The 14,536-nt window shown below is 36.2% G+C and overlaps 1 protein-coding gene across 2 annotated transcripts in view; it reads right to left on the bottom strand.

Moving 5' to 3' along the window:
- The window catches only part of kcnq5b (potassium voltage-gated channel, KQT-like subfamily, member 5b), a 146,041-nt gene extending 132,591 nt beyond the window's left edge, over nt 1-13,450 (bottom strand). The window contains exon 1 of one of the 2 annotated variants that reach the window (XM_077246787.1): nt 12,618-13,450. In XM_077246787.1, coding sequence (XP_077102902.1) covers nt 12,618-12,970 — 353 coding nt within the window. In that variant the 5' untranslated portion in view covers nt 12,971-13,450. The remainder of the gene's footprint in view (nt 1-12,617) is intronic. The other variant, XM_077246788.1, reaches the window with a different exon arrangement.
- Between the last annotated feature and the right edge of the window lie 1,086 nt (nt 13,451-14,536).

The raw sequence follows: 14,536 nt of genomic DNA, 5'->3' as shown, positions 1-14,536 counted from the left end.
ACTGTTACGTAGGATTAAAGCCTCATTGAATCATAAGTCATGGAGAAGTTATGCATATACCGCCAGAGAGAATTCTATTAATTACACCAATATATATATTTTTTAAACATATGGCTGAGTGAATGTTCGCAACAAGTTCCGTAAAAAGCGTTTAGAAAGTAAGGCTTTAAGTTAACTTTTACCAAATATTAAGACGTTAAAGTTCAGTTATAGACCTTTAGCGCATTGAGTTGAAATTAAAACGCGATATCAATATCGCATCATTACCGAATTGAGGGTTGTTTAATAGTTATCAAGCACCAGCTGATTAAAGTGTTTCTTCAAACAAAGCGACAAAAGTAATTTTCTGATCAATCATCGTAGCTACACGGATGCACTGTGTTTTGTTGTATGCCCAGATTTTGAGGGTCGCTGGTAGAAAGATGTCTTTGTATTTTTAAAAACATAGATCTACATAGATGTTTTACACGAAAAAAATATTTCAGAGATCCTTGTGCGGTAGGCCTATTCTATATTTGCATAAAGGGTTAAAATATAAAATATACATTTAAGCGCAATTTAAAAATGGTATAATAATATAATGTGGTTTAAACCATCATTTTATTAAATCAAGCCAATTCATGCAAATACTGTCGTATATGAAAAAGAGAAGGCCTAGAGTTCACCAACATTACAGCTAACTGTAGGAAACCGATATCCATGGGGTGAGAGTGTAAAGAAAACATCGTACAAAATACGAAAAGTGTTACGATTGTGTTGTTAAAAATGAAACCGTGGTAAACAATTTAAGAACACTAGCGGTTCAATAACAAACTTCAATATAAACAAGAATCCGACTCTAATGCGACTGAGCGTGTTTCACATATAATTTATATAACAATTGATATTTACAATATGTTTAAACATTTTTGATGATGAGGCCAAAAACTGCTTACTTTTCATAAAAAGAAGAACGATTATTAAGACATAAAACACAATGTCTGTTTTCTGGATCAGGCCTAAAAGACCCCCTGACTAAAACTCTTGTGTCAAAGTATCGGTGTAGACGGAATAAAAAATGAATCATCCCGCCTTTCAACGGTAATTCATTAGCTTAACCGTTGTTTAGCCACGTAGAAAAAATAACCGACTGTGCTGTGAAATGGGCAATAGCTAGACGAGTTTGAAGTATAATAGTTTTATAGGTAACAGAAAAACAGCAATACTCATCTTTCATGTCGATGTTTCGTAGACATAGCTGAAAGATGTTCTAAAATAAATATCTCATGTAGAAATATCTGTTCATGTTTTTCATAAATTCCTATATGTTTGACCACGCTCGGAGACTATAGTTTTTGCAAACTGTACAAAAACAAAAAGAAGCAAGATGTAAACGGCCTAATTGACTATATAAAATGTCAATTACAAACATACAAAACTGATCACAAGTGGCTTTTCGTATTTGCTTTAAATGGCTCATGTTGTATTGACTCTTTAGCAAGTTGATCACTAGAATTTACTTTTGTGCAATTTTATCTGCATAGTCAGATGTGATTCTGTTGTAATAGTTTAAGTGTGAAACAGCATACACTTACTTTTTGCATTAATACTTTGTGTATTTATTATAAACGGTGCTTTTCATCCCCTGTCTTCTTAGTGATTTGGTCTTTTGAATCTTACATGGATGTTTTGGACACGGGTGATTCCTGTATAAAGATTATGTTTTAAAGGTAGGCCATAGTGTTTACAAGTGTGTGACAAAATATGTTATATAAAAATCGCTACAGTGTGACAAAATATGTTGGCTTGTAAAAATACATCCAAATATTTAAGCACAACTATTTACACACATACTAAGCAGGAGAATATCTAATTATAGATTGTGAACACAACATTATCTGATTATTTGGGGTCAGAGAACGATTTTTGAACAAAATTTTGTGCTGGATGTAAAAAATAAAGGTATTAGTTAATAACAAAAACTTTAAATCAACATGAAAACCATAATATAAATAAATAAAATATAGTTTGAAAATTACTTCCATAATATTTTCCTTTAGTAAAGCTATGCCCGTATCACCCACCACAAAGTTTTGCGTTTGTGGTTGAGACCTCGCAGAGATTACACCAATATTAGGGTTCTCAAACATTGCCTGTTTTTTAAGGAATACAAATTTTGCCATTGTTTATTATGTGCAATATATCATTATATGGCCAGTTTGGTTTCTTCTTACTTGTGCAATATACTTGGTTCTAAATACAAAAATTAAAACTCCATCACCAATCAATTATTAAAAACATTTTATTTAAAAAAACTATTTAAGTACATAATGCCAAACAATAGGCTACAACAGTGGTTATTGCAGTTTCTTCATGAGAGATTCTTCATGCTTGAACAAAGCGTTGACCAGGTCGTTGAAAATGCTTTCACAATTCACATAGTCCAGCGGTTCCCTCGTCTTCATGTCGGATTCGCTCGCACATTTGTAACTGATTCATTGAGCAATCAAGATTGTCAATGATTGAATCAATGTTCTTCATTTTTTCGACCAACTGACTGGTGTTTGCTTTCAGAAACCCTTGATGATCTGAGAATATAAAAATTGAAAAATTAAAACAGGAAAAGGAAAATGAAGGCAAAATGGGAAAGAATATAAAGATTGAATCTAACCTTGTATTGACCTGTTTCTCTTCTTTCCCAGTCGTCCCTTTTGGACAGTATTTGGCTTTGATCAAATATGTAGTAAAATAAATAAGTGCCGTAAAATAAAAGGCTATAGTTACAATTCTGAGTCTGAATAATCCAGGAGCATGACACCGCATAAAATAAATTAATCTGGGTTTATTCTACAAAACTCGATCCAATAGTACCAAAAATATTTCAAATTTGTACATGATGCTGTTAGATCAGAATGTAACTTTCCTTAAAATTAGTCCCAAATAGTTAACTCGGACTGCTTAATTAAGATTAATTTTATACATTACATACGCAAAAACTGTTTTAATAGTTTCTCGTGTATTACACTTACAATTTGCTGGCACATTTGATTTGGCAGAAGTCATATTGATCTCAAAGGAGCTTGAACCAGTTATGATCGGCGAAAACACATGGCCATCATCAGATGTAGAGATTTTGCCTGTTTACATAAAATATCTGTCAGTTCATCTGTCAATTGTTCATTTTTTTTTTTCTTCTTTAATTATTGCTGCCATGAATTGAGTTAATTAGTTGCTTTGATAAAATCTGCAGTAAATAAATAAGGTTGATAAGTCTGCAGTAAAATAAATGGCTGATAAAGGCTATAGTAATAGTTACAATTCTGAGTCTGAATAATCCAGGAGCAGGACAGCACATAAAATAAATTCTACAAAACTCGATCCAATAGTACCAAAAACAATTCTGTATTGCAAATTTGTACATGACACTGTTAGACCAGAATGTAACCTTCCTTAAAATTGGTCCCAAATAATTAACTCGGACTGGTTAATTAAGATTAATTTAATACATAGGCGAAACTGTTTTATTACACTTACAATGTGCCGGTACATTTGATTTGGCAGAAGTCATGTTGATCTCAAAGGAGCCAAGAGTTAAACCAGTTATGATCGGTGAAAACACATGGCCACCATCAGATGCAGAGATTTTGCCTGTTTACATAAAATATCTGTCAGTTCATCTGTCAATTGTTCATTATACATAGAGTGCAACAGTGCCTCCCCCACCCCTTTTTCATTCTTATTTCCCATAGTGATTTTAAAAAATATATATATTTATATATAAATACGCATATATAGCTTATACAAACATTTCAGTATTTTGAGAGGGTAGGGAGATTATGTCATTCGTAGTGCTTCATGGGAGGGGGCAGAGCTATTTTGGAGTGTGTTGCTTTTTTTTTTTTTTTTTTTTTAAACTATGTTTGACATAATTTTCACTACAGCATCATGGCTCATGGGTAATGTAGTATTCACCTGGAGTTCAACTGTAAAACATGATTAATTACAAAAAAATAAAATAAGCTGAAGGCTTGATCAGAAGCAAATACCATGTATTAACAACCTCTTAGCTCACAGTAGGTCTGTCTTTTAAATTAATTTCCGTATGGAGAAAGTAAATGTTTTTACTCCCAGATACCGCCTGTTGCACTCTATAATGTTTTCTCATTAAAAATAAAATATAAACCATACTAACATGTTACTTGGGTGCCTGATTGTCCTGCAGTGTTTGCTGTCTCTAGAGAGAAAAGGAAAGACCATGTTATTTTAAATGGCAATGAAAAGTGCTAGCCTATATAAATAGCTTTGACTTGACTTTTATATATTTTGGTTATCACATTGTGCCATTCATATTTATAGCTTACATTTTAAACAATTTTATCATGCAAATTGCTAAAAGTTAAAATCAAAGACAGAGTAAAAGAAGAATTAAAAAGTAACCTAGCAAAATTTAAGAAGTAAGTAACTGAAGAGGAATTAAATAGGCCTATTCACATATGATCATGTCTGACTAAAATAATCTCTAAATAAGATTTAAAACTGAATAAATCCAAAACATTTATTTTAAGGTCCTTTATGGAAACCCCGCAGCTTAAATAAACAATGCTGCAGATTTTAGTTACATCGGATAAAAAATACAACAGTTAAAACAACATAGCATAATGCAAAATAAACATTGCTGTAAAACAGTCATGTTAAACTGATACTTTTGTGATATGGATAAACATTGCTGTAAAACAGTCGTGTTAAACTGATACTTTTGTAATATGGTTTAAAAAAAAAAACATAATACATAATCATAATACAATGCTCCATATTTAAAAAAATCATACTTTGATAAATTAATATAGTAGATACGTGTTAATATCTGTATCACATCGATATCATAATACAATGCTCCATATTTTTAAAAAAAAAATCATACTTTGATAAATTAATATAGTAGATACATGTTAATATCTGTATCACATCAATATCATAATACAATGCTCCATATTTTTAAACCACTTTGATAAATTAATATAGTAGATACATTTTAATATCTGTATCACCACTAATGAATTATACCGTCTTTTCCTTATGTATAAACAATTTTTCAGATTAAACATCATTGCATATTACAGATAAACAGCACCGTAGCATAAATTAATTATAGAGAAAGTACTCACTGTTTTGCATTTTTGATGAGGTGGTCATAGAAGAGAGGGTGCAAAAGTTTTTGGTCCAGACATGGGGTATGGCACACGACCATGTGTCTTGGCTATTTTATAGCCTTTTACAGTAAGAGCCTGTGGAAAACTATGGGAAAACGGCGGAGCTGTGTGTCCACTATATTCTTTCAGTACTCTATGAATGGAACTGTTCAGGTTCAAGGCCAATTCACATTCCCAGCATTTAGGCAGACCTTTTGATAACTGTCACTCCTGAAAATAAGTCTTATGAATTAAAAGTAATTTATTACCGGTGGTTCGAAAACAGCGATGATATCACTTATTTGTCACGCACACTGTCCATGCTGGCAGGCACTACCTGTGTGATTTTTTTTCTTCAACCCTGGTGAAAATGTAAGATGATTTTATTTTTATCTATATCTAACATAATTGCTACAGTAAATTTGTAAAATATTTATTTTAAATGAACAGAATGCTTTTCAACTTCATTAATTTAGTAAGATTTTTTAATGAACGGCATGATTTTCAACTTCAGTAATTTAGTAAGATTTTAAATGAACAACAATTAGTAAACTATTTATTTTATATATGATATATTTTAATTTATACACTTCTAAAGGAACACAATGCTTTTCAATGGGCTCAGGAACGTGTCACAAAAACAGATACCAGGCCAGCCACACACTGGTGTGACAGAGAGAAAAGACTTCAGGGGAAACACTTGTGGGTTTTTTTCAACCATGGTGAAACAGTAAGATGATTTTATTTTTGTTTAATTTATATACTTTTAATTGAACAGCATGGTTTTTCAACTTGAGTCAGTGTCAAATATTTGTGAATGACTAAATGTAAATTTTATAATCATTTCATTTAAATGAACATAATGCTTTTTCAACTTCTGTGTGAGATAAACTTTCAAGGTCCTCAGCAATGCGGAGGGAGGGGAAATTCCTGCTTTGACACACACACACACACACACACACACACACACACACACACACACACACACACACACACACACACACACACACACACACACACACACACACACACACACACACACACACACACACACATAGACGCGCGTGCTCCCTATGTTTTTGAGACAGAGCAAGGTCATCCACACAATGGATTGTTTGCAATATTTTTGTGACTCCATTTTATTTTAACTTTTTGTGTGAGGTTTTATTTTATATTCTTTTACAGAACAGATAAACTTTCACCATTTTATTTAAACTGAAATGCTTGGTTCAGTGAATAATTCTACATTTTATTCAAACTTTTTGTGTGAGGTTTTATTTTATATTCTTTTACAGAACAGATAAATTTCACCATTTTATTTAAACTGAAATGCTTGGTTCAGTGAACAGTTGTACATTTTTTTCTTATCACTTTCACAGCTCCCCTTGATAAAGCTCAGGGATGCGGTGACCAAAACACCAACTTCAAACAATCAAAGTAACTGTCACCATCAAAGCCAATACATCTCAAACTAACTGTCACATCACTTTGTAACTGTAACATCAAAGCTTATGTTAATATCAAAGACCAATACCTCCCTTTTCTTGATCAAATGAACTTCAAACGACCAAACTAACTGTCACACATCCATCATTTTGACAGAAGCTGTAACCGCAAGGGGCGGAACTAGGTCAAAGGTAACCATCCATCATTTTGACAGAAGCTGTAACCGGAAGGGGCGGAACTAGGTCAAAGGTAACAGGAAGGGGCGGAACTAGGTCAAAGGTAACAGGAAGGGGAGGAACCGGAAGGGGCGGGACAAGGGGCGGGACAGGAAGGGGAGGAACCGGAAGGGGCGGGGGAAGATCAAAGGAAAGCCACGCCCACCTGTCAATCAATCATTTTGACAGTTGCCATATGGTATTAACTACTCATGTTCCTGCTCTTAAGTGGGCAATTTGATATCACTTCACACTGGCTACTGGTTAATCTATTCATACATCTTTTTTCCAAACTGCCTGTCCTATGTAGGGTCACTGGAGCCTATCCCACAGTAAAAAAAACTCTGGATGGATCGCCAGTCCATTAAAGATATTGGAAAATGCTAACCAATAGTCAAAAAGCTATTTATTAAATTCATATTCGGTGTGGCTGCATTCTGGTGTATAACACACTTTTTTACGATCAAATCCACTCCTGCCCAACATTTTTTCTCATTAAATACCTTTTCACTTTTAAATACATCACATTATTGATGTAAGTGGATTGCGAAATGCAGTTTACATTGACTAAAGGTATAATTTCAGAAGAAGATATTTTGAAAAAAGTCTTTTGTCTTTTCAAAAGAACTTCATTTAGGCCAAGTGTTGGCTTTCAATGCATTAGCAAAAACACATATTTTTCGTCATTTTTTGGGTGAACTATGTCATTGAATATGCATTAGTGGACTAGAAAACATCTGTATAGAGGAAATGGTGACACAGTGATCTACATATGTGTAAATGTGTGGTATGTGTGAAAGTGTGAGAGGGGGAGATTACGGTAAAATGTTATAGCAAAACAGAGCAGCATAGCCACTAAGGCCCTGTTTACACGAGAACGATTCTGGGTGAAAACGTAAAAATATTTTATCGGATGTGCCTTTCGTTTACACGGCAACGGCGTTTTGGAGGCTTAAAAACGCAAAAAAGTGAAACCACCCTCCAGAGTGGAAATCTTAAAAACGATCCACCGTCGCGTTCCCATCTAAACAGTAAAAACGCAAATCTGCTCACTGTGGCTCTCGTCGCGTACGTGTTTACGTCACAGGCATGCGCCATTACAGGAAAATAACCCCAATATGTCGGATTATTTCCATACGTCGGACCTTCAAGTTGCCATAGCAGCTCTGATAAACGTACAAAAGTCTTTTCAGCAGTTGTACAAAATATTCTCAGATATTGGTGTTGTTGTGTCGCAGTGCTTCACATTGCCACCTAGCCGCCTGGAGTGCATACTACATCGAATTTCACACACTTTTGCGTCATCATATGCACGCGGATTTCCCCACGATAACGCTCGTCTAAACGCAGAATAAAAAGTGATAACGCAACGCCACTTTTGCGTTTTCTCTTCAGATCGTTTCCGTGTAAACTTAGCCTAAGAGGTAAATAACAACTCCGTCTACAGACATAAAACATGGCAGTGGTGTGTTTCATTTGACTTAAGTTACACACATTTAAAATATTCGAGCTGAGCCCCCTGGGTGAGATTTTTAAGGTGGCCGTTATTTCAGAATGTATCACATTTCTATGTCCATAGAGACGCCTCAAGCTTGACACAACTCAACCACAATAGCGCTTAATGACTGATGTATCAGTTTTATTTATTTTTATTTTTCATTTAAAATATTCACAAACTTTTGATTTTGAAATTGAATCAGAGTCTGTTGGATGTACAACAGGTAATACATCCACTTCTTCAGAAAGACATGAAAGAAAGTGGCTGGTGAACAGGGCAAAGAACAGAGTAAACTTTACTATTAAATACAATGTGTTTCTGACAATGGATGAGCCGTTTTTTCCCCCCTGCTTATTTTGCATTGATTTTCTGCTTCCATAGACATCAGTTATAAATTATAAATATTTTTGCTTGTACTTATGTGTATTTACATGTCTGAAACCTAAAATAAACATTATGTGGTTGAAATCCCTGAACAGTTGTGAAATATGAAAATGCTCAACGCCAGTCAGTGCAAAAGTAGATTTATTACGTACAGAGGTGTCAATTCCAGGGGTCAGAAAGTAAAAGTCCTGCCATATGTTTATTCCACCCATTAACTCAGCCAGCTGATTTCACCAATTAGTTCTATCTCCTGGCTGAAAAACTGTGCTAATTAGCAAATCCAGGTGATTGGAACAAAATACTGAGGAGGAATTTTACTTTCTGAACCTGGACTTGACACCTCTGATTACGTACTCCTTGGCTAAATAGTTTTGCGTTGCACAATTAAACTTAGTTGAAACATAAATAGCGTCTTGAATTTAAAGGCTACTATTGGCTCATTGAAGAAAGACAATATTTGATTAGGGACCAGACTAATGATCACACCGGTGATCAAACACGTCAAAGGGTAAAACTATCACATGCCTGAAATGCCAGAGCAAGAGTGAAAACCAAAATGGTTAACAGGTTCTAAAAAAAAACAATTTGTGAATGGTGGAAAAAAAATGTATGTTATTTTTTAAGTTAAACTGATTTTAACTTGAGCACCACGTTTTTAGACTGGCGTGTCATGCCCGTGACGTTGCAAAAGACACAAGACGCGAGCCCAGCGGTTATACACGTCCATCTAGTGCATCATGTTTACATAGAAAAACAATGTAAAAGCGCATTCGAATGGAAAACCGCATTCTGTGTGAATGTTCTCTAATCAATGTTGAAAATGGTATCATTCTGCACATTCTTTTTTACAGAGTCAGAAAAAAGCCTCTGCTCTCTGCCTGACTGAGATAAATAAGAGCAACATGACCTCTGTCACTTTCCTTTCAAATATCTGCTGACTCTTTCTCCTCTAGCAGCTGTCAATCACCTTCAAGTGTCACACTTTTATGAGGCTTTGAGGCCAAGCATCTGCTGAAAAGCATCAGGGCTGAAGGAAGAAGGTGACATATCTGGGAAGATTGAGGTTTTCATGATTTCATTAGGATGTAATGTAATATTTTTTAACACCAAGTTGCGTTGATGTGACAGAGCTTGGGTTCCCAAACTGCTTAGATTATTGAATCATTGTATATTCTGTTTTGATTTAATTAGTTATTCTCTCTCTCTCTCTCTCTCTCTCTCTCTCTCTCTCTCTCTCTCTCTCTCTCTCTCTCTCTCTCTCTCTCTCTCTCTGTGATCTATTAGTGATAAAAACACATAATCCAGTGGGGCTCAAATGCACCTATAACTACCAATAGCATAGCCGGAGCATTTAGTCTAGTCGGTTGTGACCCAAGCAGCGAATATGCTGGTAGCATGGGAGAAGGGCTTCCTGAGTAAAAGTCGCACCCCCAAGTTTCGTCCCAGTGATGTCTCACGAGGAGTGCGGCACAGTGCACAGTGAGAGGAAAGGGTTTTAAATAAAGAGACAGTTTAGAGAAAGAAAGTTTATGCATCAGTGTGGCTTCTCTAAAGTAAATTCTGCTTCTGCTCAATATACTTTACTAAATTAATATTGTAATTTGCTTACAGTTAATTAAAGGGGAACTTGGCAACTATTTCAACTTAATAAAGCCGTTTAGAAATCATTTGGATGGTTTAATAACCTGTGCGGGTGAAAATGGTGACTTTCCCCGATCCCCCCAACGTTCCCAGGTGGAAAACCAACCTTGCAACATGTTGGAAACAGGAAGTCTCGGTAGAAGCGAGAACGAGTGAGAAACACGAACTGCTTTACGGCAATTTGAAATAAACACACACGTCCGCCTCAATGTGTATGATGTATTGCTCACCTCGGTAGACATAGCTCAACACGATAAAGTTGACCGGCTCCGATAGTAACAAATGCACATGAGCAGCGGTAGAAAGGGGGAGGAGGGGCCGCAAGTGAGGTTTTTTAAGACAGCGTTGTGAAATATACGCCTCACAGCTGTAGGGGGAGCTCGATGAGAAAACATGCGACAACAAAAGGGAAATTCAGCAAAGAAATGGATAGAGTTGCCAAGTTCAGATTCACCCTGGAGACAAATCATATTTCATGTTCATTGCATTTTGACCCGATACTGTAATTTACACAAACTTGCAGGCATTCTAGAGAAAAATGCCGGACCAACAAATTACTTCACTTACCATTTCTAAATAGGTAGTTGTTTGTAAAATCAATAGAAAAAAATATACAAAACTGATGCCAACAATACAACATAATCTTTTGTGAACCATTTACGAAATAGATCTGACAGAAAATAATATAAGATACTAACATATTTGCGTAATAATAATAATACGGATGTCAGTTTAAAAATGATTAATAATACTCTAAATATTCCCTGATGTAGACCAATATATTAATCCAAAAATCTGACGATAATAATTTTTTTTGGCAAAAGCCTTATCTCTCATACACTCACATAACACACCTCCTTCTTATTATCCTTCATTATTTGAAGAGTGCCATGTTTGGGCTTGCAAAGAAAACTTGGTGAGGAATGAATTGTATTGGGACTTGCCCTTATCCTTGTGGAACACAGAACAACAAGACAGAAAAAACAGTAACGTAACCTGTCTCAACTTCCCAGCCTTATAAAAGGCTCATCTGAGGACAAACAATGCAACACTAAGTGAAATCAAATCCTAAAATCAAAGGGAGAATTAATGAGCAACTGCACGAATAAACAAAGCACTGAAGGAATGAAAATAAGAGCTCCCGCTTAAAGTGTTAGATAACAAGTGCAGATGTTGAAGCCTGTTCTTGTCTTTCAGCAGGCTGTGCATGGACACAAGATTTGCACAAAACCTCATGCCATCAAATGACCTTTTCACATAAATGGGAAATTAGATTTCTTTAGAAGAAGAAATTTGACTGACCACGTAATAAACCTGGGTCACTTCTCATCTATTTGTGCCTTAAAGAAATGAAGATGAAAAACCATAACTGAAAAAAAAACTCCTTTTGACTGAATCCAAATAAAGATAAACTCCCTGATGCAAGCTTAATTATCCTCGGGTCATTCCAGACCTGTTTTGATATTGCAAGTCTTATATTTGAGGAATGCTCCATATGTATGATGTTATGCACGGAATATCTTCCCCTTCAGTGGAAGCCATTAAGTTAACCTTGTGAACCAAATCTGTCTGTTTCATGAATGAAGACTTAGAATATAGTAAATAAACAGCACCACATTCAAAATATTGGAAGCTTGTCCCCAAATAATGCGTGGAAAAGAGTAACCAGGACATGCTGCATAACGTTTCCCTTTGTGTTCAAGTTAAGAAAGAAAGTCATAGATTTGGAACAACAGAAAAATGTTTGTTTTCAATATTTGTTTTTCCTGCTGAGTGTGTTCATCAAGGTTTCCCAATCAGACCACATAGTAATCAAACTATCAGTCTTATTCTGAATGAACATTTAGCATGTCAGGTTTTTCAGTAGACTACCATTCCTGCGTTGACTGAAAATTCAAGACCCGATCCTAAAAGAACAATACTACCATTTTGATACTGTGATGTTTTCTGTTTAGTCTGTCACCTAAACACACTCTGTTGTTATCATCTAAAAATAAAAGGCAGAGAAAACAGGAAGTTAAAGGTGAATATCATATTCTCCTTAAGAGAAATGTATAACTTACTATTTCATTCCACATCTTTTTCTCTGTAGGCCTATATCAAACGTACTGATCCCACATCCCGGTGACATTCCCTTTCATACGTGTGGCAATAGTAAAAACCTTAAAAGCAACAGGTAGGCTAGTTTCTAGTTGAAAAACTTTGAGAAATTAAGCAACGCTTTCCATATCACACAAGCACAAAGTTAATAAACGCTGCACTTACACAAAAGCGTGGTAGATAAAAGCCCATGATCTGGGTCTCTCCAGCACGTTGTACAGGTAGTTCTGAAACCTACGGTAGCGCGCGTTTCTCCGGCCGCTTTGCGCTCCGTACACCAGAGGCTTCCCGAGCAGACTCAGCCGAGCGCCCTGCTTCCCCCGGTCTCTTTCCGTAACCGATGCACCTGTGCCGGCATGAGATGCGGACAACAGGTCGCCCCCCGGCCGTGAACAATTGTTCTTCATTCTATTACCACATTCCACATTATCCAATCCGTAACTTTCGATGTGGTGACTGGGAGAATTGTTCATCCAGAGGCAGGAGCCGACCTCATCTCCGCTATGGTTGCGTGGCATGGCATCACCAAAGCGGTCCCAAATACGCGTGGCATGCGTATTATAAATCTCTGGTAGATGCAACGGGAGAGCAAAGAAACTACCAACGCGAAATGTCAAAAAGACTCAAAATAACGTGCAATTAACCTTCGGTCGTGACGCGCGAACGCCACTTTCTTCGCTTCTATGGACACACTTCAGTAAATAGGAAGTGTGTAATGTCACTGCTTGTGGCGCTGACCCACAAGCAGAGACCGTCAAAGTGACTTTATGTCTGCAGTTGAGTCTTGCGTGTACAGCTCGTGTTACTCCAGCGCGCGCGCTTTTGATGTCGCGCCACTCATACGCTTACTGCGCACAGGAAATCAACTGTGCCATTCTCCGTGTTCGTGCAAGGGCACATATAACGCGTTACCGTAATAAGCATGTACATATTCCCAATCAGCATCCGCTGTTCTTTCCGACGCGAGCCTGCGTTAATTCAATAATGACACGAACAGTGGAATTTCAGTGTTTCGCCGGCTGATAATAAAGCTGACTGCTGAATATTCATGTTTATATAGGCAAATGTTTATTTGCGTAACAACTTGTTCTTAATATCGTAGTTCCTAAAGTTGAACTGCCTCAGTGACAGACCACAAGGCTATAGGCTACCTTCAAGAATCAATCAATCATCGTGTTAAAAAGTAAAGAAAACGGATGCGAATTATTAAGATGAGCTGTTAAGGCTTTAGCCCCTCAAATGTCAAAGCAATCTGATGGACGTGGGTCTCTCGGAAGGTTTTTTTTCTGCATATTAGGTGCAGAACGTTTCAGCGTTTTAAAACGTTAATTTTATTTCAAAATACACCAGAAATCGCGTTTGCCCAAATATTGTATATCTTAAAGGGACTTGGTTTGCATGAGGAGGTAACCATAGCAACATATGTCGGCTCTTTCAAAAGACATGAGACTAACGTCAACAAATTGAGCCAAATGAATTGCTATAGACATTCGTTGTAGGCCTATACGTGATTGCATAATTTAAACTCTGAATAAATTGAAAATTGATCAGGCTATATTAGAATTAAATGTCTCCTTGAAGGCTTTGCAAAATATTTAGATTTTCACATTTCGCTTTTAGGCTATAGTAGGCCTAGTAGCCTGTCAGACAGCCAATATGTAACAGCCAAAATAAAATCCACACGAACACTGTTTTTTGTGTGGGCACGCTCGCCCTCCCCTAACAGTTAATTCTGATATGGCCTACTGCTGTATCAACTGATCCATCTGTGAGCAGAAAAAAATGTATATATGGCTATACATGCTTTAGGCTATTCATCGTTTATCTTGGGGAATTCCGTCATCATGCAAAAGAGCAATTTGAGTCTATTTGATTCTCAAATTATACGCTTGAGTTTAACTGTCATGTAAAAGTCCCTGCTCAACTAGTGTTTAAGAGGGAGAAACAACGTTTAATTAACAGCAGACTAACATATTTAACACAAATGCACGGAAAAGTGTAAAACCGTAAAAGAGATCAAACAGAATGTAACGGCGTCTGAATTAGAGAATCTTCCATCAGTTTCACATGAAAGATTCCGTAAT

This window comes from Siphateles boraxobius, unplaced genomic scaffold (assembly GCF_051911475.1).
Source record: "Siphateles boraxobius isolate OS27281-9 unplaced genomic scaffold, OSU_SipBor_1 29, whole genome shotgun sequence".
NCBI classification, from domain to species: Eukaryota; Metazoa; Chordata; class Actinopteri; order Cypriniformes; family Leuciscidae; genus Siphateles; species Siphateles boraxobius.
Note: the sequence above shows the minus strand (reverse complement) of the source record. Positions and strands in the feature narration are given on the sequence as shown.